The sequence below is a fragment of the Thunnus maccoyii genome, chromosome 4 (assembly GCF_910596095.1).
Source record: "Thunnus maccoyii chromosome 4, fThuMac1.1, whole genome shotgun sequence".
NCBI classification, from domain to species: domain Eukaryota; kingdom Metazoa; phylum Chordata; class Actinopteri; order Scombriformes; family Scombridae; genus Thunnus; species Thunnus maccoyii.
In genome coordinates this window covers 31,679,386-31,703,141 of record NC_056536.1, presented here as the reverse complement: position 1 = coordinate 31,703,141, position 23,756 = coordinate 31,679,386, and the positions used below count along the sequence as shown (strand labels likewise).

Here is a 23,756-nt window from a genome sequence, read left to right as displayed (position 1 = left end):
TTACACAAGTGCAGCTCTCAGCAGATTCACAGAGCTTCTTCTACTGTCAGTCTGAGGCCAGATTTTCACCATAAGTGTTAATTAAAGTTGAGATTAAATGAAAAATGCCTTTTAAACCCTTTTAGATCACATCCACAGTCATATTGTGCACCTATTTAACAATATATGCCAAAAACAAATTTGTATTCTTATATCAAAATCCAACCATGTTTTCTTCTTGTAAAACTAAATATGACGTGCTTATGTAGGCTTGAACCAACCAGTTTCAACTGATAATATCATGACATCAACCCATCAATCAACCTTCAACTTTTAGCGGCACAAAGCAAAGATTCATTAGGACACGCCCAATTTTCAACATTCAAATCAAATTCCTCCTCACCTTATGTCCCGCCTGTCTACCCTGTTTCCTGTTTACATTATTATATTAATGGCATTTAATGGTGTGTTTGCCTTCACTGACAGTTGTCTCAGCCTACAGAGTGACATCATTGCAAATTACTGTTCATCAGACAGACAGACAGACAGTTAAATAGACCTACCTTCCCTCCAGGACACACCAGCCACAGTACGGGTCTTTGACAGCGAGACAGGACTGACAGTCTGTCTGTCTCTCACATGACGACACAGGAACCTTCGACAGCTGCGAAACAGAAAGAAAACAGATGACAGGTCTGTTTGAACTTCACTACAATATAATAATATATATAATATAATAATAATAATGGACAGAGAGACAGGCAGCAGAAAACTAAAAGAACTGAAGACTGAAAGATAAAATAAAAATAAAAACTGAATGATCTCTCACCCTGCTGCTGGTTAAAACAAAAACGTGCTGCTGGCTGTTGTCCAATAGGAGATCAGCGCTGACGGCACTGCCGCTGTCCACCAATAGTCTGCCGTACAGTTCACCTGTCCGATCAGCACGCACCAACACCTGCAACACACAAACACACACACACACACACACACAGGTGAGTCATTTTAGTTAATATTCAAGACCTGCAATCTGTTGAACTATAGTGATCAAGGGTGTCATGTTCCCAAACACCACAGAAGAAGAACCTGACGCACCTGCACCAATCCTACAGTCAGCAGGGTTGTGAGTCAAAATAAAAGTCAACTAGAACATGAAAATGTGAATGCACCGAGTTGATCCTGCTATCCTGATGTAGATCCAGCTGCTCAGACAGAACTCACCTGCATCCTGAATCCACATCAGAGCCTGACTCAAGAAGTGTGAACCCCAAAAACAACTAAAATGACTTATTGTGAAGACGAGATGAGTGTCTGTTGTGAGCTGAAGAGTGTGAGATGATTCTGGTGTTGAGCAGGATGTCTTCTACTTATTTCATGAAAAAGGTTTGGCGATGTCGAGGATCAGTTTACAGTCAAAACTTCCTCTGTAGGATTGTTTTATCTTTGTTATCAATGTGACAGCAGAAGTGTCATCAATGAACTTCAGGATGATGTGATCATTGATCCTGATCTGTTGCTGTTGTTCAAACTGTATGAATGTTGTCCAGAGCCGGATCACAACCACAATCCAGTCTTAGTTTGAAGACAGTTCTCACTAACATTTCTAACTCACCTGTCAGTGAATTCTCTTTTCTGGTTTCTGTGAGCACCTGAGCTGCTGCAGGACTACACACTACAGCTGACCTTTGACCCCAGACAGCTTCACAGTCTCAGCAGACTGTAAAAAGTTTAGTCACTTATCAAACAAAAGGTTCCGGGAACTAATCTCAGGAAGCAGAACTACAAACTAAAAGCATCTGTTTGTGTTTCCAACCACATTTGGAGGATTCTGCAAATTTGACATATGACAAATTTTAAAAATTTTTCAACAACAACAACAACAGAGTCGACCTGTTGTCCTTTGTTTGCACTGTTGATGACTCTGATGTGTGAATGACAAGGAGAAATTCAGAGGAGGAAAGTGAGACTACAGAGACTGTCTGCACAGTGAAATCTGCTGAATATTTGATGGTTTAATTTCTGCTTTAGAACGAAACAACATGAAACAATCACAAAATAAAGTTCTAATTTTCTCTCCCTCTTTTTTAAATCAAGTCAAGAAGGCGACAGCGAAGCCTCACTTTATTTTTAATATTAACGAATGATGAGAAATGCCTGTCCCTCGTCTGATATTGAGCTCTTTTTTCTGAACAAAGCAGCCTCAGTGTTTGTGTTTGACCAATAATTGACCATCAGCCCTGCAAACCCCACCCCTAAAGTTCCTGAGGCTTTTGAAAAACATAAAACCTCCCCCGGGGCCAGAAACTTTTTCACCTTGCTTGTTTGTGACTACGTGGAAAAGTGTGTTATAAGCAGGTTGTTTTATGAAAGAGAACGGATCAGCTGTGAAAGAACAGCTGCTTAACTGCTGATAAGATGGTCGAACACTTGTTAATGTGTGTCTGTGTATGTGTGTGTGTGTGTGTGTGTGTGTGATTAAATATTAACAGGAAGAATCAAAGCTCGGCTGTTTGCCTCACTGAGGCTCTGAGGCAGGATTAGACCTCACTAACATACACGCACGCACACATGCACGCACCGTAAATGTTTCATACAAAAAGGGTCTCCTGCTGGATCCTTACCCAGAGTGCACCTGGGGGACCAATAGCCAATCAACATCAAGAGTGTGAGCACGCTCCCCTGTGACAACCAAACCCCCCCCCCCCAACCCCCCGAGCAAAACGCCTGTTAGTCACCACACACTCAGTGTGTATCATTGTGTCTGTGTGTGTTGTTTTGTTGATAAAGAGCTGCAGGCTACAAGCTGCTCTCTGTTCACTGTGTGTGTGTGTATGTGTGCATGTAAATGAGGCATGTTGTGTGTGTGTGAGTGTGTGTATAGTTGTGTGTTAAGTTTCCCGTCGCTTCACAGACTTTCCAGTTATAAACACACAAACAGGAAACAGCCGATTCCTTCCTGCGGCTAAAACCTCACCATGGAAAGTATAGACGGTGGGGGTCACATGACAGACGGAGGTAGATGAATGCATCTGTAGGTTTACTTTTTGAAGTGAGGCAACTTGTATAGTAAGAAGGTTTTAGTGGAGAAGAGAACAACATGACTGTCACTGAAAGTTAGAAATGTGTCAAACTTTCTGCAGTAAAGACAGAAACTCAGACAGTCCTTTTAACAAAAGCTGTAATCAATTAACATCCCTCATTGCCCCAAATTTAAGGCAATATTCTATTCTGGAAATTACATTTGAAAAAGTTGGTTGTTTTATATTTGTGTACAGATAAGAGAGTACGGCATTCTGAGTTGTTTGTAGCATTCAGTGATGGAAAGTAACTAAGTACATTAAGTACAGTTTTTAGTATTTTTTGAGTATTTCCATGTGATGCTACTTTATACTTCTACTCCACTACATTTCAGAGGGAAATATTGTACTTTCTACTCCACTACATTTATTTGACAGCTTTAGTTACTTTTCAGATGAAGATTTGACACAATGGATAATATAACAAGCTTTTAAAATACAACACATTGTTAAAGATGAAACCAGTGGTTTCCAACCTTTTTGTCTTTTGACGTCTTACAAAAAGCAGTGTGTAGTCGGGGTCACATTTCACATGTCTATGAGTTGTTAACAGCTCCACCAAATAGTGATTTTTCCCTCTAAACTTCTCACATGCTTTCATTTACATAAATGTTCAAATGATCCAATATTTCAGCAAAAATCAAAGATTAGAGAAAAAGTCCAAAAACTGAAAACACATTTGTGTATCAGAACTTTGTTTTTTCTTCTTTCCTCTCCCATTAATCATCTCACGACCCCTCAGATTTATCTGCTGACCCTTTGGAGGGGCCCGACCCCTAGGTTGGGAACCACTGGACTAAACTAGCTAACTGTATATAAAGTAGTGTAAACTAGCTCCACCTCCAGCAGCTACAACAGTAACATGCTGCTCTAACACTGATGCTTCACTATTAATAATCTAATGATGTCATATATAATAATATATCAGTCAGAGGAACCAAACCACTACTTTTACTGCAATACTTTAACTACATCAAGCTCATAATACTTATGTACTTTTACTGCAATACTTTAACTACATCAAGCTCATAATACTTATGTACTTTTACTTAAGTTGGATTTTTCATGCAGGACTTTTACTTGTAAGGAGTATCTTTATATTGCTGTATTGGTACTTTTCAGTAAAGGATCTGAATACTTCTTCCACCACTGGTAGCATTAATGTTGCTAGGCTAGCAAGTTTCTTCCATTCTGTTGGTGTCAGTCAGCACTAAAAGTGTTTGGTTAGTTGAGTTCAACCTGCTGGGGTTTCTGATGGCTCGCATAACGTGTTTTTGTGTCACAGAGGAAATAAATTCCTGAGAAGTGAAAACAAAGTCTTTACTGCAGAAACACAATGAGGACTTAATCATCTGTCAAACAGCCGAGTTACTGCTGTCACAGATGATGACGAGCTCAAAAAGACAAAAGGAAAAATGACCAGTGATAGAAGAGAATGTGAGTGTGTGACTGGGAGATAAGATACACTAATGTGGGATTTACCGTCTGCTTTAATGGAAAGATGACGACTCTCTTCTGCTTAATAGTATCTCTGGGAAACCTTCCCAACAGGACGAGTGTGAAACTGTGTTTATCTCAAAAAACTCTTTTTACTAAATGAGCTGTTGGTAAAGGGGTTGTCTTATATTCAGGACAAAACGGTATTATGGTTAATTAATTAGATTATGATGATAAACTGCTGTAGGAGGAAGTAGTGAGGCAGAGTTTACGTGATTGTTGGTCGAATAAAACAAAACATCTGAAGACATCACGTCGGACGACGGGACAATGTGATAGACATGTTTCACTATTTTCTGACCTTTTAAAGATGTAATAAAGAATCCATTGATTGAGAAAATAATCAGCAGACTGATTCATAATGAAAATAATTGTTAGTTGCAGCTCTGCTAGAAAAAGATCATCATTCCATAGTGAGATGTGACCATTTTAGCACTTTTTATGAAATAACATTCTAAAAAAACAGTCAGTAAGGTCACAGATTAGCTTGACTGTGCTAAGCTACCACACTGGATATACTGTGTGTGTTATATAGGCATCATGTACATAATGACTGCGTATGGATACTGTATATATTGTACATCAGTGTTGTCACCTTGTGCAGTTGACCCTCTCTGTCTCCCAGGAAGGTGATAGTGTGCCCCGCCTCTGTTGCCGTGGTGACGGCGGTCAACTGGGTGGTGGTGGTGTAGGTGGGCATGGCCGAGAGGGGCACAGTGCTGGCGATGGGGTTCGGGGTGTGTTCCCCCCCACAGGGATACTCTGAGAGAGAGTCCTTAGACATGAATGGAGAGAGAGAGAAAGACACAGAGAATTTTATTGAAACACTCACACTGATGTGTCCATTTAACTCCTGTTTTTATTCACTCAGTTCAGTTTTTCACAGACATACAAAGTCACTTCAGTTTAATCTGTGTGTGCGTGTGTGTGTGTGTGTGTGTGTGTGTGTTATATTATATGTGGGTCAGATCAGTCCTGCCAGCTGTGTGTACCTGCCAGTGTGTTTGAGTGACAGCTGTCTGATGATGACTCCAGCTGCTGAAGCTAACAGCTCTAATCCACAGAGTAACACACACACACACACACACACACACACAAACACACACACCAACACACACACACACACACACACACACACACACACATACACACACACGCACACAAACAGTATTAAGGTCAGCAGTGAGACGGATGTGGAATGACCAACAACAGGTTCTTCTTACCAAACCAGCTGCTAATCTGTGATATCATTGGATGTAAACTGTGATGTCATCAGATGTCTCACTCAGATGTCCCACACTCGAGCTGATAAATACCCAACTAATGTTCTCGTTTACCTCCTTTTTTACTGCAACACTGAGTTACAAACATGTTACTCTATGTGAGTGTAGAAGATGTTATTATTTTATAAATTTGATGGTGCAGCTATTTTATAAATTTGATGGTGCAGCTCCCAATTTCTCCCCCTTTAAACATGATTTTTTCATTCATTCATTTCATCCAGGCTGTTTGTTTATCACATTAATTGATTAGTCATGTGACTGATAAATCCCTCCTGGTGATATGGAGTAGAGTTGTGTGTTTCCTTTTTGATGGACTGCACCTTGCTCTGTGTGAGTTCCCAGAGTAAGAACATTTTGTGTTATCGGTTTGGTTTTGTTTATCTACAACTCATGGTCTAGGTGTTTACAGTGTTTCCATTCCACCTCAGGCCCACGTACAGGAGGCACAGTGCATGCTCGCCAACCAGATACTTTGTGTGGAGCAGACAAACCCAGACTCCCTCGTTATTGTCCTTGGCAACGGTAATCTCAGCCATGAACTCCCTAAATACCATTAGCTGATTAAATGCCTGATCAAAGAGAACACTGTAGATCACTGTGACACTACAGTAAACAGTACATATCATGCCGTCCCGCACGCTGCACTGGGTTACTCTGACCACACCATAGTTCTTCTGATTCTTGCATACAGACAGACATAAAAACTCTCTAATCCTGTTGGGAGGACATCTAAGAAGTGGACCAGTGAAGCTATGGAGCCTGCTTGGACTGTTATGATTGGGATGTTTTCAGGACTCCTACTGACAGTCTGGATGAGCACACGGAGGCTGTGATGTCATACAGCAGCTTCTGTGAGGACAGCTGTGTACCATCATGCACTAGGTTTAGTTACAAAAACAACAAACCCTGGAAAAGTTTAGGAGTGGGGACAAAACTTGATTTAGCAAGGTGATGAGACATAGTTAGTGTTTGTACTCTGAGGAACTTCAACAGCAGTTTTCAGAAAACAACTCAGCGTCTGTCTAGAAGGGCCTCAGATAGATCATAAACTATAAACCGACAGCCACCCACTCCACTAATGACTTGCGCCTGGCCAATGACCTGAATGAGTTCTACTACTGATTTGAAAGACAATGGGATAGTCCTGACACCATCCCCCCCAAATTTCCATCCAGGCCCAGATCACCAGCTCCTCCTCCCCCACCTCAGCAAGGGCCCGGGCCTCTCCACAACTGCCCACCTCTGAGGCCCCCTCCCCCCCTTCGATGTCTCTCCATACTGAAGAGGGATGTTAACTGGCTGTTAAAGACACAGAATCCCTGCAAAGCAGCTGGACCAGACTCTGTCTCTCCCTCTACCCTGAAGCAATGTGCGGATCAGCTGTCTCTGCTGTTCACAGACATTTTTAATACCTCACTGGAGACATGCCATGTACAGGCCTGCTTCAAGACCTCCACCATCATCCCCACCCCCAAAAAACCCAGGACCACAGGAGTCAATGACTACCGACCTGTCGCCATGACCTCTGTGGTAATGAAGTCTCTTGAGTGCCTTGTACCGTCCCACCTTTAAGCCATCATGGACCTACTCCTAGACCCCCTGCAGTTTGCCTACAGACTGTGGCAGTGTAGTAAACATGGCCCTCCACTTCATCCTCTAGCACCTGGGCTCTCAGGAACCTAAGCCGGGATCCTGTTTATGGATTTCAGCTCCGTCTGTAACACAATCATCCTGGCCCTGCTATAGGACAAGCTCTTCCAGCTGCATGTGCCTGACTTGACCTGATCATCAACTTCCTGTCCGACAAGAAGTGGCACGTGAAGCTGAGGAAACACGTCTCTGACTCCTGGACCATCAGCATCGTTTCCCCTCAAGGTCGCATCCTTTCTCCACTTCTCTTCTCACTGTATACCAACAGCTGCTCCTCCAGTCATCAGACCATCAAGCTCCTGAAGTTTGCAGATGACACCACCCTCACTGGGCTCATCTCTGGTGGATTTGAGACCGCCTACAGGTGGGAGACTGACCATCTGGTGACTTGGTGTGGACAAAACAACTTGGAGCTCAACGCTCTAAAGATAGTGGAGATGGTTGTGGATTTCAGAGGAAGTGCAGCCCCACCTGTGCCCATCACCCTGTGTGACTCCCCAGTCAACACGGTGGAGTCCTTCCACTTCCTGGGAACCATCATCAGGACCTCAAGTAGGAGCTGAACATCAGCAGCCTCACCAAGAAGGCTCAGCAGAGGATGTACTTCCTGTCGCAGCTGAAGAAATTCAACCTGCCAAAGTCAGTGATGGTGCACTTCTACACCGCCATCAATGAGTCCATCCTCACCCCCTCCATCACCATCTGGTACACTGCCGCAATCGTCATGGACAAGAGCAGACTGCAGCGTATCATCTGCTGTACTGAAAAGGTGATCAGATGCAATCTGCAGTCCCTCCAGGACCTGCACACCTCCAGGACACTGAGGCTACTAGGAAAGATCATGGCTGATCCCTCTCATCCCAGACATAAACTTTTTGAAATGCTCCCCTCTGGCAAGAGCCTGAGGTCCGAAACCTCATTTCAGTTTCTGCCCATCTGCAGCCGCCTCCTCAACAAGGTCCAGAAACCCTCACTGACACAGACTCTCTCCCCTCCTGGACATTATACGTTATACTAATGTAACACCTCACAATCTTGCATTTGCACATTTGTGATCTTTTATCCTACATAGCGTGTTACATTAATGCAACTTGTTGCATTATATAATATATATGTATAATTATTATTATTATAATAATACACACTGCATATACTGTTTTTTCTGGGTGAATATCTTCTACATTCATCTCATTCTCTTCTATTTAATAATTTAAATTTAAACCTGTAGCAGATCCTTTTCACTTACAATATATTTTACATTTTTCTTTTATTGTAAATTCTTTCTTATTTATGTTATTTAGGATCACTTAATTTTGTGTATATTTTTGACTGTTACGCACCACAAGAACATCAAGGCAAATTCCTGGTATGTGCAAACCTACTTAGCAATAAACCTGATTGTTATTCTTATTATCTCAAAATGTTTCATCTCAATGAGGCTGTCCTTGTTAACTTAAGACTAAATAAATAAACAAATAAATGTTGATATTGGACAAAAGTTCTTACTACTTCTGTGATATTTATTTCAGTCTTAAACTAACTCACTTACAACCTCCTTTGTCTCATTACAGAGGGAAAAACTATCAGAGAGGAAGAAAGAAAGGAAATTAAAGGAAAGAAAAAGAAAAGAAAAGGATCTTTGTATCCTGATTGGAGAATGTACAACTGACCCCTGTGACCCCGCCCTCCCCCAGTGCCTGCTGGGAACAGCTCCAGTGTGGTAATGACCTCAGTTTGACCTTCTCTGTGAGCGTCAGTCACATATTCAGCAGCAGACCAGTTTGACCAGTTGGGAATATTTACTGATCCCAGCTGTAGTTGTAAGCCCTGTAAGCCTTTTCACCTGTTTGTTGAACTCTGCCCGCCTTTCTGGTCTTTGCCTGTTTTGATTTCCTGCTTTTCCACCAGTAAACTCTGACTCTGACTAACCCGTCTTGTCTGTGACTCGTGTTTTGCATACTGAGCTGTTATCGGCCACGCTGGCTACAGAAACAGAAAATATGACCTGCTCGTGCGTCTGGGTTTACCTTTGGTAGTTTCAGACATTTTGATGACACGGCGTACTCAATGTAGGCTTCATCCTGTCCGCTGCTCCCTCGTCCTCCTTCTGTGTAACACACTTCCTGCGCTCTCCGCAGCATGCTGTCCAGCTCCGCCATCCCATAAACACATAGAGCTGAGCGACTTGTTGCCACGGGCGTGGATGCTTGGCCTGCTGCCATGACGACGAACAGGGCAGGTTCACCTGAGTGGTGTCCTAACCACGCCCCCTGGGCCAGGTTGTACCCGCCCTGGCAGAGCAGAGGCACCTCCACGTACGAGTAGAAGCTGCGGTCAGAGGTGCAGAGTCGGGAGGCGTAGGTCCGGTACTCCTTCTTGTGCCACATGTCCCGGCGTGAGAACAGGAAGTAGACGTGGTCGCCATGGACGACAGCCTTCACAAAGTGGTTATTGTACTCAGAGTAACTTCCTACAACGAGTTTTCCTAGCTCCTCCTCCTGGGAGAACGCCCGGCGCGGTGGGACCACCGGGAACAAGCGCCGCGTTGTGATTGGTGGGATATCCCCAGGACCTTTACTGGTATAGCCCCGACCAACCAGCATCAAACGCAGAATGCCGCCAGCCCCGCTCCCTTCCTGCTTGTTCTTGGTAGTTATTACCACGGCGACCGTGGAGACGCGGGGGTCGTTGGCAGCGACATACTGTGTGTCGACGGGGTTGGATGTCTGATAGATGAGCTGAGAGATGTTAGAAAGACTCCTGCAGGAAAAAAGAGAAAAGATCAGACTCAAGGGCCCCGTCATCATATATGGATGAACTGATCCAGTCTAACATGTACTTTTCAAAATCTGACATGTAAAAGGGATAGTTCGGACTTTTCGCAGTGGGATTGTGTGAGGCAGTTATCCATAGTCAGTGTATTTATTACCTGCAGTAGATTTGGGTCGACACGCTCCCAGTTTGGAGAAGCAAACAGGAGTAACGACATGGAAGCTAAGCAACGCACTGCTATGGACAGGAGCAGCAGCAAAACATGTTTTAGCCACCTAAAAAAATTACATTGCGAGGCCGCTGGATTCGCGAGATCACGACATCACAAGATCGTGTGAGAGTCCATCTTGTCAGGTTCGGCGCAACCAGTGTCGCGAATCCAGCGGCCTCGCAAGGTAAGACGGTGATAGACAGATGGTTCATCCAATCAACTGCCAAGTATTTTTTGAAAGTGCCTGCCCTTTTCCAAACAGTTTCCATAGACTTCTCAGATGGTTCTGTGTAACAAACCATCTGGTGCATGAGGTTACCTAAAAACATCAATATCAGTTTAAGTGTTCGTTATATTTAGAATATTTTCACGGCACTACAGTTTCTCAACTGTAGAACTGTAATCCTACGTATGCCGCTCACTGTATTACAGCAGCACTTTCTGACAAACAGCTGATCTGCAGCGTAATAAAGTGCGCAGCATGCGTAGGAATACGGAAGTTCTACTGTTGAGAAAATGTAGTGCCAAAGGAGAGGGCTGTCTGACGGCAAGGTGAAGCATGAAAATATTCTAATTATAGTGAACACTTGAACTGATTTTGTTTTTTAGGTGACTAAAATATATTCTTCACTTCAAAAAATCTGAACTATCCCTTTAATATTTAAAAAAAAAACTGACATAGGCCTATTATCAATAACGTATTGATCCTGATGGTTCTAACTTCAGAGGTTTGACTTGTTCTTCTTTGATGTATCTTCAATGCGCTCTTAGTTTAAAATAAAGGCAACATGAGTACAGTGGAAGCATAATCAGGTGATCAACATTGTGCTTATATAATTAGTGAAGTTCTCCTGAATGTGTCTTCATAGAACTGGTAATGCAGGATTATTGATTATACACTTACTGCTGATGAAACTGTTGTTCTACCTGAGTTCTTCGCCTTTGAGGCTTGAAACTAAGAAAATGTCACTAAAAATCTCTCATAAAGCAGTTCAGTAATTAGTCTGATTTAAATAATTAACTTATAGTTCATAAACTTACTCCAAATACAAATGAATTGATTGAATTTTAATGTTTAAATCACAAAGTTCATTATAATATCACATTAAATGCCATGTTTTATGGTTCCACTCGTCTTTTTACAGCCGGTAACTTTTATTTGAGTTTTGTTTTTTACAAACTAAATTTGGATTTTGTGTATTTTATTATTTACAGGTATTAAACTCTTTTTCATTTGAAACTTAAATTGTGATGATTACAACATATTGTGATCAGTAATTAACATTTTAATCTACAACAGTTTTCATCATCCTAAGAAAATGAATGTTCTCTTATAGGTTTGGGCTTCAGGATTTGTTGCTATGACAACAGCTCCAGATCAACTCTGAGTAGATTTAAAGAATAAATGTCAAATCATCAACATGGTAAACGGCGTTACCTCTTGTCACAGATGCCCTGGTAGAGCGAACCACAGACAATCACGCTTCCCGGCTCCGCCCCCTGCCCCGTCTCCAGCAGCAGCAGTTTGTTGTGGTTGTGAGTGGGCGTGGCCGAGGGACAGTCCTGGGGGACGATCGGGGGCAGGCAGTCTGGGGAGTCCAGGTGAGGGCCAGTCTTCACGTGCGACATCACCTCCAGGTCAGAGGTGAGTTGGTACAGGTGGTCGACCCCGCCCACGTACAGACGCCCTGCCTCCGCATCCAGCAGCAGGTGAGAGAGTGGGGCGCCATGTAGCTCCACCCACCGCACTGAAGGGTCAGAGGTCACGATGACATCGGCAGGGAGGGAGGGAGGGGGGAGGAGAAGGAGGAAGAAGAGGAGTGACAGGGAGGAGGCCAACATGGCAGCTCCTCTTTACCTGCCAGGTGAGAGAGAGAGAGAGAGAGAGAGAGAGAGAGAGAGAGAGAGAGAGACATTAAAACACTGAAGCTCAGCCACTGTGCAAAACTTTAAAGTCAAAAGCAAACATAAAAATACACAGAGTGATGATCTAAATATCAGCTACATCACGCAGGTCGGGAAAAATGGCAACCTATGTTTGGCTAATATGACACAGTGACCATCTTATCAGACAAAAATATCGTGTAGTCCGAACCTGGCATTAAATGTCGGCTTAGAGGAGGATGAAACATGAACTGGCTCAGGCCCACATGTGGCTGCCAGGTTTGATTTTTGGGATGTGGTCTTGGTCTGATTTACACTAAGCGGGAAGCTCCAGGTCTGAAAAACGGGGCCAATGTGGAAGTGACATAAACCTGCATCCTCTCTAATGGCCAGCAGGGGGCGACTCCACTGACTCCAAAAAGAAGTCTGATTGTATGAAGTCTATGAAAAAATGACCCTACTTCTCACTTGATTTATTTCCTCAATAAACACTTTCCTAATGAGTTTATGGTCTCAATCGCTAGTCTCAAGTCCTCTTCAACACAGCATGATGTTCATTTTGTAAATTATGGTCCCATTTAGAGTAAAATAGACGATAAAGTAGCATATTCTGTAGGGTGGGTCTACCTTATAATTGACAAGTCTCTACCACGGTGACAACGATGGTTACGTACGTAACCCCGGATTAGAATAGGAGTATAGGCGTAGCTGTCACTATTTTAGTGTGTTTTCAGTTCATGAAAGTTAATTGTAACATCTTGGTCGCCTAAAAAAGTCTTGTTCAGCTTGTTCGGTACTTGGTTGTACTAAAAGACCCTCTAAGGAGTCGACTGTTCAGTTTTTCCGGTGTGTACATTTTGTTTTAAGCTTGTTTTTCACTAGCCAAAATTAGCATTAGCATTAGCAATATCACAGTTAACCATAGACAGAAAATTCACTGTGCTAATCAAGCTAGCAGCCAATGCTAGCATTAGGGTCAGCTCCACTCTCTCATCCAAATATGGTCACTTCTGGCTCCAAAACACCAAGATGGCGACGGCCAAAATGCTGAACCATGGATGTACTATAAGAGCTGGATACCGGACTAAAAATGGCGCCCATTCAGTCCTACAGGAATTGCTTGCCTGGCGCATTTGCCAAATAAAGTGTCTAGCTTCCGGGTTTGCTTCCATGTTGTGCGGCCCACGGAATATGCGCAGTAGTGATGACATTGTGATGACATCACAGATTTTTAAATCGCTTTTCTCGGCTCGAGGAAAGTTTTACAATCATAAAACCTCCATGGATCAAAAGTTCATAATAGAACGAGTCATAATTGATGTTGTTTGCAGTTTGAGGGTCCTGTCAACAGTTTTACAGGCGTCTCTTTTACAATGGTGGTCTATGGGGAAATCCTTTTTGGGCCGCAGGGGGATTTTTTGCTGCAATACCGCGAGTGGCCACTGGGAAAAACTGGCTGCAAGGCTGAGCGACGGCGCCCTATCCAGCTCTTATTATACATCCATGTGCTGAACTCAAAGCTTCAGAACAGGGGTCCGCAAACCAATGGGTGACGTTATGGTGGCTACGTCCATTATTTTTTAGTCTATGGCTAAGAATCAACTGCAGCTAGCAGTGAGAGCAGAGAACTCTGAGTCCTGCAGACTGAATTTAGCAACAAAGAAAAGCAGGAATGTGGAATTATCAGAGGACACACACAGGACATGTGTGATGGCGGGAATGCAGAAAGATTAAAGCTGCTACAGTCCAAAGACACAGTGTGAATGTTTATCAGACAGATTAATGTATCTGCTCTCACACAAACATCAGTCCTGTTCACGATTTACAGGTCAAAGGTCGTCCAGGTCAACCTGAGCTGTTTAAAAGTTTGTAAGTGTGTCCTCAGTGTGTCTGAGATATTATTTTTACAATGTCATGTATGATTCTTCTGCATGTATCAGAACAGTTACATGTCACACCCTACAATCTTTCATTATCACTTATTGTCCAGATTATTTTTTCAGTTAATAGGTTGTGTTGTGTTGTGTCTATGAAATGTCAGACAGTAGTAGACCGTCTTAATGACATCTTCAAATGTCTTGTTTTGTTCGACCCGAAGATATTCAGAGAAAAGGAGCAAATCTGAGACACTGTAGAAACTAGAACCAGCACGTTTGACAGAACGACTGAAACGGTGAATTATCAACTATTGATTAATGGCTGCTGCTCTGCTTTCCTGCCAAACGTATCTGTGATCTGAGCTACATGGCGAACACTTACATTTTAAACCCACCAAAGAACATTCAACTCAAAGACAAAAAGCAAGAGAAGCACAATAAACGTGCTGCATGCAGAACACTGATCATCTCTGTCTCTCAGTCTCTTTGTCTCAGTTTGTCTCAGTTTGTCTTTTTTTGTCTTGGGGGTGTTTCTGTTTCTCTCTGAAGTTATTAATAAAATATTTTGCAGCTTCACACTTTTCATCTGACGGTCAAACTGTAGTTGCCTGTAGAAACATCACCATGGCAACAAACCCGTATCCACGACAACGCAGTGAAAGACTCAAACCTTCAGTGGGTTGGTTAGTTTATGACAGAGTGGATTTTTAAACTGGTGTCAAACTAGTTTTGCTGTTTTCTTCATCATCTCTGATCTCCAGAGGAGGAACCTTTACATCTTAACGACCCTTCCTCTAGCGCCACCCTCAGGATAAAAATTACATTTTTAGCTCCACGACTCTCCAAAAGGAAAGTCGATATAATTGTCGATATCCTACTTGTTTCTACCGACAATTAACTGATCTACTAACAAGCACTGTGATTTATCTTCTTACTCATTGTTGTGCAAAAACACAGCAATGAGCCACACTTAATCACCATGAACACACACACACACACACTGTAGTTTGTTTAGACTCAATCCCACACACACACTCACACTAGAGCACCAAACGTGGATCCATCCAGCGCTGAAAATAATCCCCACCAAACATGGACTGGCTGTTTTAGGAAATTACTGAGACTTTCTTAAACATGAAACTATAAATTTGTGAGGTGTTTTGAAAGATTTATGTCTTCAGTAGGAACCAATGAGCTTGGAGCTTTAAATCCACTGCCAACTAAACTTTTATATGCAGTAATTATTCAAACCAGCAGGAATAGAGCTCATTTATATAAAATGTCCCAAAAAAGCAAAAAATTCTCCAGCTGGATCAGTGAGTCTTTGATTCTGAGTTACTGGTGCTTGGACCCTGGTATACCTGCTAGCAGGTTTAGTCCAATGGTCTTGGGGCTGAGAGCCACAGACAGGAAGTCAGAAAGTATTGAGAGTCTGAACAGGACGATAAGAAACAGAGAATAACAACAGACTGATCCTTTAATGGACTCAAATTAAAGACATTTATAACTTGATTTTTGCAGTGATATTTGTTCATATTGTGGCTATAAGGAACTCTGCAGCCTCCAGGGGGCGCTAGCTGTCAGTCTGGTTTCAGGTCTTTCAGGAAAACAAGATCTTATGATCCAGTGAATTGAATAAAAGGCTCAGGCTGATTTTTTTTACAGTGCATGTTCCTCTCTGATACAAAACCCTATTCATCTCTCTCTCTCGCTCGCTCTGTAGAAGTCATGCTCGCTCCACCCTCCTCCCTCCTGCTGCGTGTTGGTTCTGACAGAAACTCTGAACGAACACTCGCTGTTTAACTTCCCCCAGTGCATGCTGGGAAACACTGAGGCCTCAGGACACACACACACACACTGTAACACACATGCTTCAACATTTCCATGGTAATACTGAACATCCTCACACACACACACACACACACACACACACACAGAGTATGGTAATAACTTCCTCCTTCAGCCTGATGGAGAGAGAGAGAGATTCATCTATAATTCATTGAGCTGAACAGAGAGAGAGAGAGAGAGAGTTGTAGGTTGTCAGAAAGTAAACGAGAGACAGAATAAAGTTGGAAGAAGAGAGAGAGAGAGAGAAAGAGAGAGAGAGGTTATGAGAAGGACAGACGAGAGGACGAGAGAGGAAGAGAAAGGGAGTGGAATGAGTAGAGAGAGAGAGAGAGAGGTAGAGAGAGCTGGAGGCGATGAAGCGTTAAAGTCAAAAATGAGGAAAAGACTCAGAGAGAAAATGAATTCATGTTTGATCCGCTGAATTTACACCAGCTGTCTCTCCCTCTGTCTCTCTAACCGCCTGTCTGCCTGTCTCTCTAACTGTCTGTCTGTCTAGAAAGGTGTGTTTATCTTTCACGGTTTAAGTGTTTTCAGGATGAAGCCACGCCCATTCAGTTTTTTTTATCACTCTTTGTGTAAAGAATACTGTGTGTTCGTGCAGATGAATCAGAGCTGTAGGTGGACGGAGACGAGCCTCCATCTCTATAAACCAGCATCTAACAGTATATGTAGAAGCAGTTCAATGTCCAACATATAAAATTAAAGGTTACAATCTACAAACTAAATGTGTTCCAGTTTGAACTTTTCTGTTCCGTGCTGCTTCAATAAAAAAAAACTGACACTACAAGCCTCTGCTCTATGAAATCTGTTTGACTTTCATACATCTTCATTACATCCTCATGTTTCATTCTGAGCAGCGTGTCGACGTCCAGGGACTGCTAAAGAAGGAGCGATCTGCCTACACACAAGGCCGACGGCTTGGTGCTAGTGTTAACGTTTCTTTTACAGTATCGTGTTTTGCAGATTTGTATGAAATGATGCATTTCTTCTGATTACAGTGACAGAAATCACCAATCTGATGAATGAAAGTGATTCCTGCTGGGTTTAATGAGCGACTTCACACAGCGCTTTCACACCCAGACTGTGGAAGTCGGACAATTGGTCCACATTGACACAGACGATCATCTGTTCACCATGATTAACTAAAACAGCTCTGCTTTCACTGGATGTGTCTCCACTTCAGGACTGAAACACAGAAATCACAGGTTTAGTTTCTGGAGAAAGTCAAAGCTCGTATACATCTATTATTCCTGGTGATGTTTCAGATGAAACAAACACAAAACAGTTTCTATGAGGCAGAGAAAAGAGTGAAGAGCAGCAGGAAACGATGCTACAGACTCATCAGCAGGTAAACAAACTAAACATGAATTTTCTAACCAAGTATCTTCATCCTCTCTGATCTTTTCTGTCATGTAAGAGATTTGTTAGACCTCACAAAATCAACTTTCCCGACATTTTTCTGCACAGTAAAACGATGTCAGAAACCCAGCGGACGCATGTTGTGAAGGTGAGTTTATTGAAGTTGAACTTTCACACAGTCGCCTTCTATAAATAATGCCCTCGTTCTGCACAGGGATGAACTTTTGGTGTGAAAGTGTCCCAGTTCAGTCCTCTCATGTACTCTTATATATATATATTTCAGTTTCACACTCAGCATCGGTTCCTCTGAGAGATAAAACAACACTAACGGTTCATGTCATGTCACACCGTGAGACATTAAAGGGGTCAGCAGACTCCATCGGAGCTGTGTGTCGGATGGTTGAATAGCTTCAGAGACCCCTCCCCACCCTGCACACACCTTTCCTACGTCTCATTACAGGAGCTGTGTCCAATAATTTCTGGTGTTTAAGGGAAATGACTGAGTGTTCATTTAGAAAACATGACTGACATCATGATTTAACTCTTTTTTTGTAAAATCCACCTGAACCAGCAGACAGCAGAGTACGCCAAAATCAAACTTGTCAATTTCACTTGAGGAGTCCAAACTCTGGAGGAACGAACAAATGCAGACTGAGGACGACCTCAGGGCTCCTCCGCTGTGTCTCACTTCCTGTTTCACACCTGCAGCTCACCTGTCGGAGCTCTCACCCAGCTGTGATGACGTGCCAGCTCACAGCTTCACACCTCATCGTCTCCCGAGTCACACCTGAACGCGTCGAGCTGTTCGAGAGTTTCTTCAACAACACCTGATGATGTTGTCTCCTCGTCATCACACCTTCACCTGCTGCCATGGCAACAGAGTATCCTGCTCTCTGATTGGCTGTCAAGTGTGTGTGTGTTACAATCCCGGTTCAGGTCAACAGTTCAACCACAGTTCTACATTTTAAACTGCGGGTAACCATGGCAACGGATGCCTGAGGCTCTGTGAGCAGTCAGCTCATTCAAGGAGCCTGGAACCACCTCAAGGAGCACTGTAACTTCTTAAAGGATCACTAGAACCTCTTGGGAACATTCTCAAGGACCCCTGGAATCCCTTTAAAGGCACTGTGACCCCTTCCAGGACCACTAACTTCTTTTAGTGACCCCTGGAACATCCCCAAGCACCTTTCTCAAGGACCCTGGATCTCCATCACCTAAAACATCTTCAAGGACACCTGGAACCTCTCCCAGAATCCTTGAACAATTCAAGCACAGCTGGAACTGCCTCATTAGACCCTTGAAGCTCTTCAAGGCAGCATGGAACCTCCTCTATGACCTGGAACATTCTCAAGGACCCCCTGAAATCATGTGCGGCTGTCAGGAGTCTGTTATCATCCTGGTTCAGGTCACCGTTTCAAAATCAGAGCTCAAGGTGTTCTAAACTGCAGGTAACCATGGCAACAGGATGGATGCTCCAGGTGACGACTCCCTCTATGTCTGCAGTGAAAAATTCAGCACTTTACTTTGTTAATCGCAGCAGTTTTTTCTTCACTCGTCTTTTGTTCCCATCACCTCCCTCCTCCTCCTCCTCCCAACACTGTCTCCCCCCTCCTCACCTCCCTCCTCCTCCTCCTCCTCCCCTCTCTCTTTTTTAATTTTCTCATGGGTCCTCTCCTCCTCTCTCTCTCTCTGTATGTAAATGAAGGACACGCTGCTTTCAACACGTCGAGGTGATGATTACAGGCTGCCTTACCTCCGGCACACACACACACACACACACACACACACACACACACACACACACACACACACACACACACACACACACACACACACACACACACATATTATCTGTGAGGTTTGACTCTCTTCAAAGAGACGACACAATCCGACACACACATGCAGCTGCCAGTGTGTGTGTGTGTGTGTGTGTGTGTATGTGTAGTTAAATTTCTTCTCTTTGTTCATTTCTTGTCTTTCGCTCTCTGGGACTATCCCTCTCAGTATGTGTGTGTGTTCACCCACCACACACACACACATTGTACTCGCCCTACTTTCTGTCTGCCTAGGAGCCACAGAGCCAGGCAGCCAAAAACTGACCTGAACACATCAGCTCCGACATGGTGACGGTTTGACTCCACTACATTTCAATCATAGATCCAAAGATCCAACAGTTTGACTGAAAGCTGATACAAATCAAATGCTATAATAGAAACATGAAACTCGAGGAATGTAAGGAACAATACTCTAAGACGTCAGCATAAAGACGACACAAACACAAAATGAGCTCAGCTTCAAACGACAGACTTTTCAACAAAAAAAGTAAAAACATGTTCTCAGCAATGTGCAGCTGAATCAGCAAACTTCAGAGGAAAGACTGCAGCCTTCAACAGTGTAAACAGACTGACGTCTCAACACTACAGTGTCTTCACAGTTGACATTGACAAAGGCAAAAGACAAACACATATATAGTTGACCTACTACAGGTGTATATTTGTCATTGAGTACAAAGTGGAACAGGGATTCAAACCTTCTGAATAACTGATACAAGTACAGGAATGTCCAGGAGCCACGCCCATACACTCTAAACAACACAGGAAGACAAGAATACACTTATATGTTTGAGTTATCTGGGCATCGTGTCAAAGGTTGGTCTGTTTGCCATATTAAAGGCTGCAGTCTGTTCTATCCGAAGTGTTTTGTACAATTTGTACTCATTTTAACCTCTCAGTTCTTTCAGTCTTTTGCTTCAAACAGTCCTTTCTGAATAAATTAACAGATGTCTTTTACTGAGTGAGAGAAAATCCTCTCTGGTATCTCATTACCAAACAACAGAAATATAATGTGAAGGTTCATGTCAAAGTTCATGTAGAGGTAGAGGGACTAGTTGCAGAGGTAGAGGGGCTAGTTACAGAGGTAGAGGGACTAGTTACAGAGGTTGAGGGACTAGCTGCAGAGGTAGAGGGACTAGTTGCAGAGGTAGAGGGGCTAGTTACAGAGGTAGAGGGACTAGTTGCAGAGGTAGAGGGGCTAGATGCAGAGGTAGAGGGGCTAGTTGCAGAGGTAGAGGGACTAGTTACAGAGGTAGAGGGACTAGTTGCAGAGGTAGAGGGACTAGTTACAGAGGTAGAGGGACTAGTTGCAGAGGTAGAGGGGCTAGATGCAGAGGTAGAGGGGCTAGTTGCAGAGGTAGAGGGACTAGCTGCAGAGGTAGAGGGACTAGTTGCAGAGGTAGAGGGGCTAGTTGCAGAGGTAGAGGGACTAGCTGCAGAGGTAGAGGGACTAGTTGCAGAGGTAGAGGGGCTAGATGCAGAGGTAGAGGGGCTAGTTGCAGAGGTTGAGGGGCTACTTGCAGAGGTAGAGGGGCGAGATGCAGAGGTAGAGGGGCTAGTTGCAGAGGTAGAGGGACTAGCTGCAGAGGTAGAGGGACTAGTTGCAGAGGTAGAGGGGCTAGATGCAGAGGTAGAGGGGCTAGTTACAGAGGTAGAGGGACTAGCTGCAGAGGTAGAGGGACTAGTTGCAGAGGTAGAGGGGCTAGTTACAGAGGTAGAGGAGGTAGTTGCAGAGGTAGAGGGACTAGTTGCAGAGGTAGAGGAGCTAGTTGCAGAGGTAGAGGGGCTAGATGCAGAGGTAGAGGGGCTAGTTGCAGAGGTAGAGGGACTAGTTGCAGAGGTAGAGGGACTAGTTGCAGAGGTAGAGGGACTAGCTGCAGAGGTAGAGGGACTAGTTGCAGAGGTAGAGGGGCTAGATGCAGAGGTAGAGGGGCTAGTTGCAGAGGTTGAGGGGCTACTTGCAGAGGTAGAGGGGCGAGATGCAGAGGTAGAGGGGCTAGTTGCAGAGGTAGAGGGACTAGCTGCAGAGGTAGAGGGACTAGTTGCAGAGGTAGAGGGGCTAGATGCAGAGGTAGAGGGGCTAGTTACAGAGGTAGAGGGACTAGCTGCAGAGGTAGAGGGACTAGTTGCAGAGGTAGAGGGGCTAGTTACAGAGGTAGAGGAGGTAGTTGCAGAGGTAGAGGAGCTAGTTGCAGAGGTAGAGGGGCTAGATGCAGAGGTAGAGGGGCTAGTTGCAGAGGTAGAGGGACTAGCTGTAGATCTAGAGAGACTAGTTACAGAGGTAGAGGAGGTAGTTGCAGAGGTAGAGAGGCTAGTTGCAGACATAGAGGGATTAGTAGTTTCAGAGGTAGAGGGGCTTGTTACAGAGGTTGAGGGGCTACTTGCAGAGGTAACGGGACTAGTTGCAGAGGTAGAAGAACAAGCTGCAGAGGTAGAGAGGCTAGTTGCAGAGTAGAGGGACTGGTAGTTTCAGAGGTAGAGGGACTAGTTGAAGAGGTAGAGGGACTCGTTGCAGAGGTAGAGGGGTTAGTTGCAGAGTAGAGGGACTGGTAGTTTCAGAGGTAGAGGGACTAGATGCAGAGGTAGAGGGGCTATTTACAGAAGTAGAGGGACTAGTTGCAGAGGTAGAGGGACTAGTTACAGAAGTTGAGGGGTTAGTTACAGAGGGACTAGTTGCAGAGGTAGAGGAGCTAGTTGCAGAAGTAGAGGGACTAGTTGCAGAGGTCGAGGGACTAGTTGCAGAGGTAGGGGGGTTTGTTATAGAAGTAGAGGGACTAGTTGCAGAAGTAGAGGGACTAGTTGCAGAGGTAGAGGGACTAGTTGCAGAGTAGATGGACTAATAGTTTCAGAGGTAGAGGGACTAGATGCAGAGGTAGCAGGTAGAGTCATACTAACACCTACTACAAAGTACTACAAACACTACAGACGAACAGCAGTATTTCCTGCTAGAAATACTTCAGTACTACACAAAGAAGGCCACTTCCACCCGTCTCTGTTTGTTTGTTTCTCCTCCCTGATTTTTCTCTCTTTGTTTGGTTTTTCTTACTTTTCTTTCTTTGACTTTTTTTCTGCTTCAGGATTATTTTGTTGTCTGTTCTGCTTTATTATTATTCACACACACACACACACACACACACACACACACACACACACACACATACACACACACACACACACACACACACATACACACACACACACTCCCCCGGTGAGCTCATGAATATTTTCTGGCAGTCACAGAGACAAGTATGGTTTGATATCATCAAGGGTGTGTGACAAGCTTGACACACACACACACACACGCACGCGCACTCACACACACACACACATCTTTCTTTAAATCCCGCTGGGATTTAAAGTGTGTGTGTGTTTGTGTCTAAAGTGTGTTATGGATGTTGTCAGCGGTTGTCACTAAATAAAAAAGTCATTTCCCAAAAAGGCCTTTTTCTCTGTGTGTGTGCGTGTGTGTGTCAGAGCTGACTGTACATAAACCTTCATCATCATCATCAACATCATCATCACTACCAGCTTCCCCACAGGAAGTCAATTTGTCGCCGTGGTGACGCAGCTCATTGCCGCAGGGCCAGAATGAGCTGTTTAAATACAAACACCCCGCGCCCTGTTATTACACGGTTACCATGGAGACGTAGAGGTGTGGCAGTGGGACTAGGATAAGATAAGTTTCTGTTTAATACAATTTGTATTTAATGACTTCTTTTTAAATACAAAATTACTTTTAATAACTTTTGTCATTATCTTTTCTGAGAGGAAGTATTTAAAGCTGTAAAGCGGCGTGACGCAGACGTCAGAGGGACGGCTGTGATTTTGTCCTCCATCTCTTCCAGTCATGCTGAGAGATCAAAGGAGGAACAATGAAACACAGAAACAACTCACTACACGGACACATGGACATGTGACTGTTGGATGAAGACAGACTTGAAAGAATCTGACTCGTCCTTCAAAGTTTAGGACACGAGGAACCTTTCAGACAGTTAAGTTCTAGCAGAGGAAAATGACCGTTTGACAGCATGTTAGATGATAATATATTCGCGCTGTGTGTTAAACTGCAGGACTTTTCCGTGTCCTCTCTCTCAGTCTGAACTATTTTCTGCAGCAGCAGGGCTATCTGTTGTGTTCTGATCCGATCCGAGCTGAATGGAGCTAATTCCTCTTTTCTCCTCAGTCAGACGAAGCATCCGCCGGGTTTTAAACAGCAACTCTCTGCTGTCACACAATCATCACTTAATGCCAGTTTGTGTTATTGATGAAGCCGCGGCAGAGCTGCTATTCCTGCCTCGCTGTCTTTAATCTGGATTAAATCCTGTTTGTATTGACAGCAGATGTAAACACGGAGCTGCGTGTTTGACAGGAGGATCAGATCAGAATAAGAAGAATTAGAGATTCTCCTCAGTTTAATCCAGGACACAAAGATCAGAATAATAAGTGAATAACAGCAGAATACACAGCAGATTAACAGCACAGGCTCG

The 23,756-nt window shown here is 43.7% G+C and overlaps 1 protein-coding gene across 2 annotated transcripts in view; it reads right to left on the bottom strand.

Moving 5' to 3' along the window:
* plxnb3 (plexin B3) overlaps window positions 1-23,756 on the bottom strand; it is an 88,511-nt gene that overhangs the window by 17,495 nt on the left and 47,260 nt on the right. For both annotated transcript variants that reach the window (XM_042408795.1, XM_042408794.1), the window contains 5 exons: window positions 11,908-12,327; window positions 9,514-10,246; window positions 5,149-5,328; window positions 809-937; window positions 543-643 (listed from right to left, as the gene is read on the bottom strand). In XM_042408795.1, the coding sequence (XP_042264729.1) occupies window positions 543-643; window positions 809-937; window positions 5,149-5,328; window positions 9,514-10,246; window positions 11,908-12,311 (1,547 nt within the window). In that variant the 5' untranslated portion in view covers window positions 12,312-12,327. The remainder of the gene's footprint in view (window positions 1-542; window positions 644-808; window positions 938-5,148; window positions 5,329-9,513; window positions 10,247-11,907; window positions 12,328-23,756) is intronic.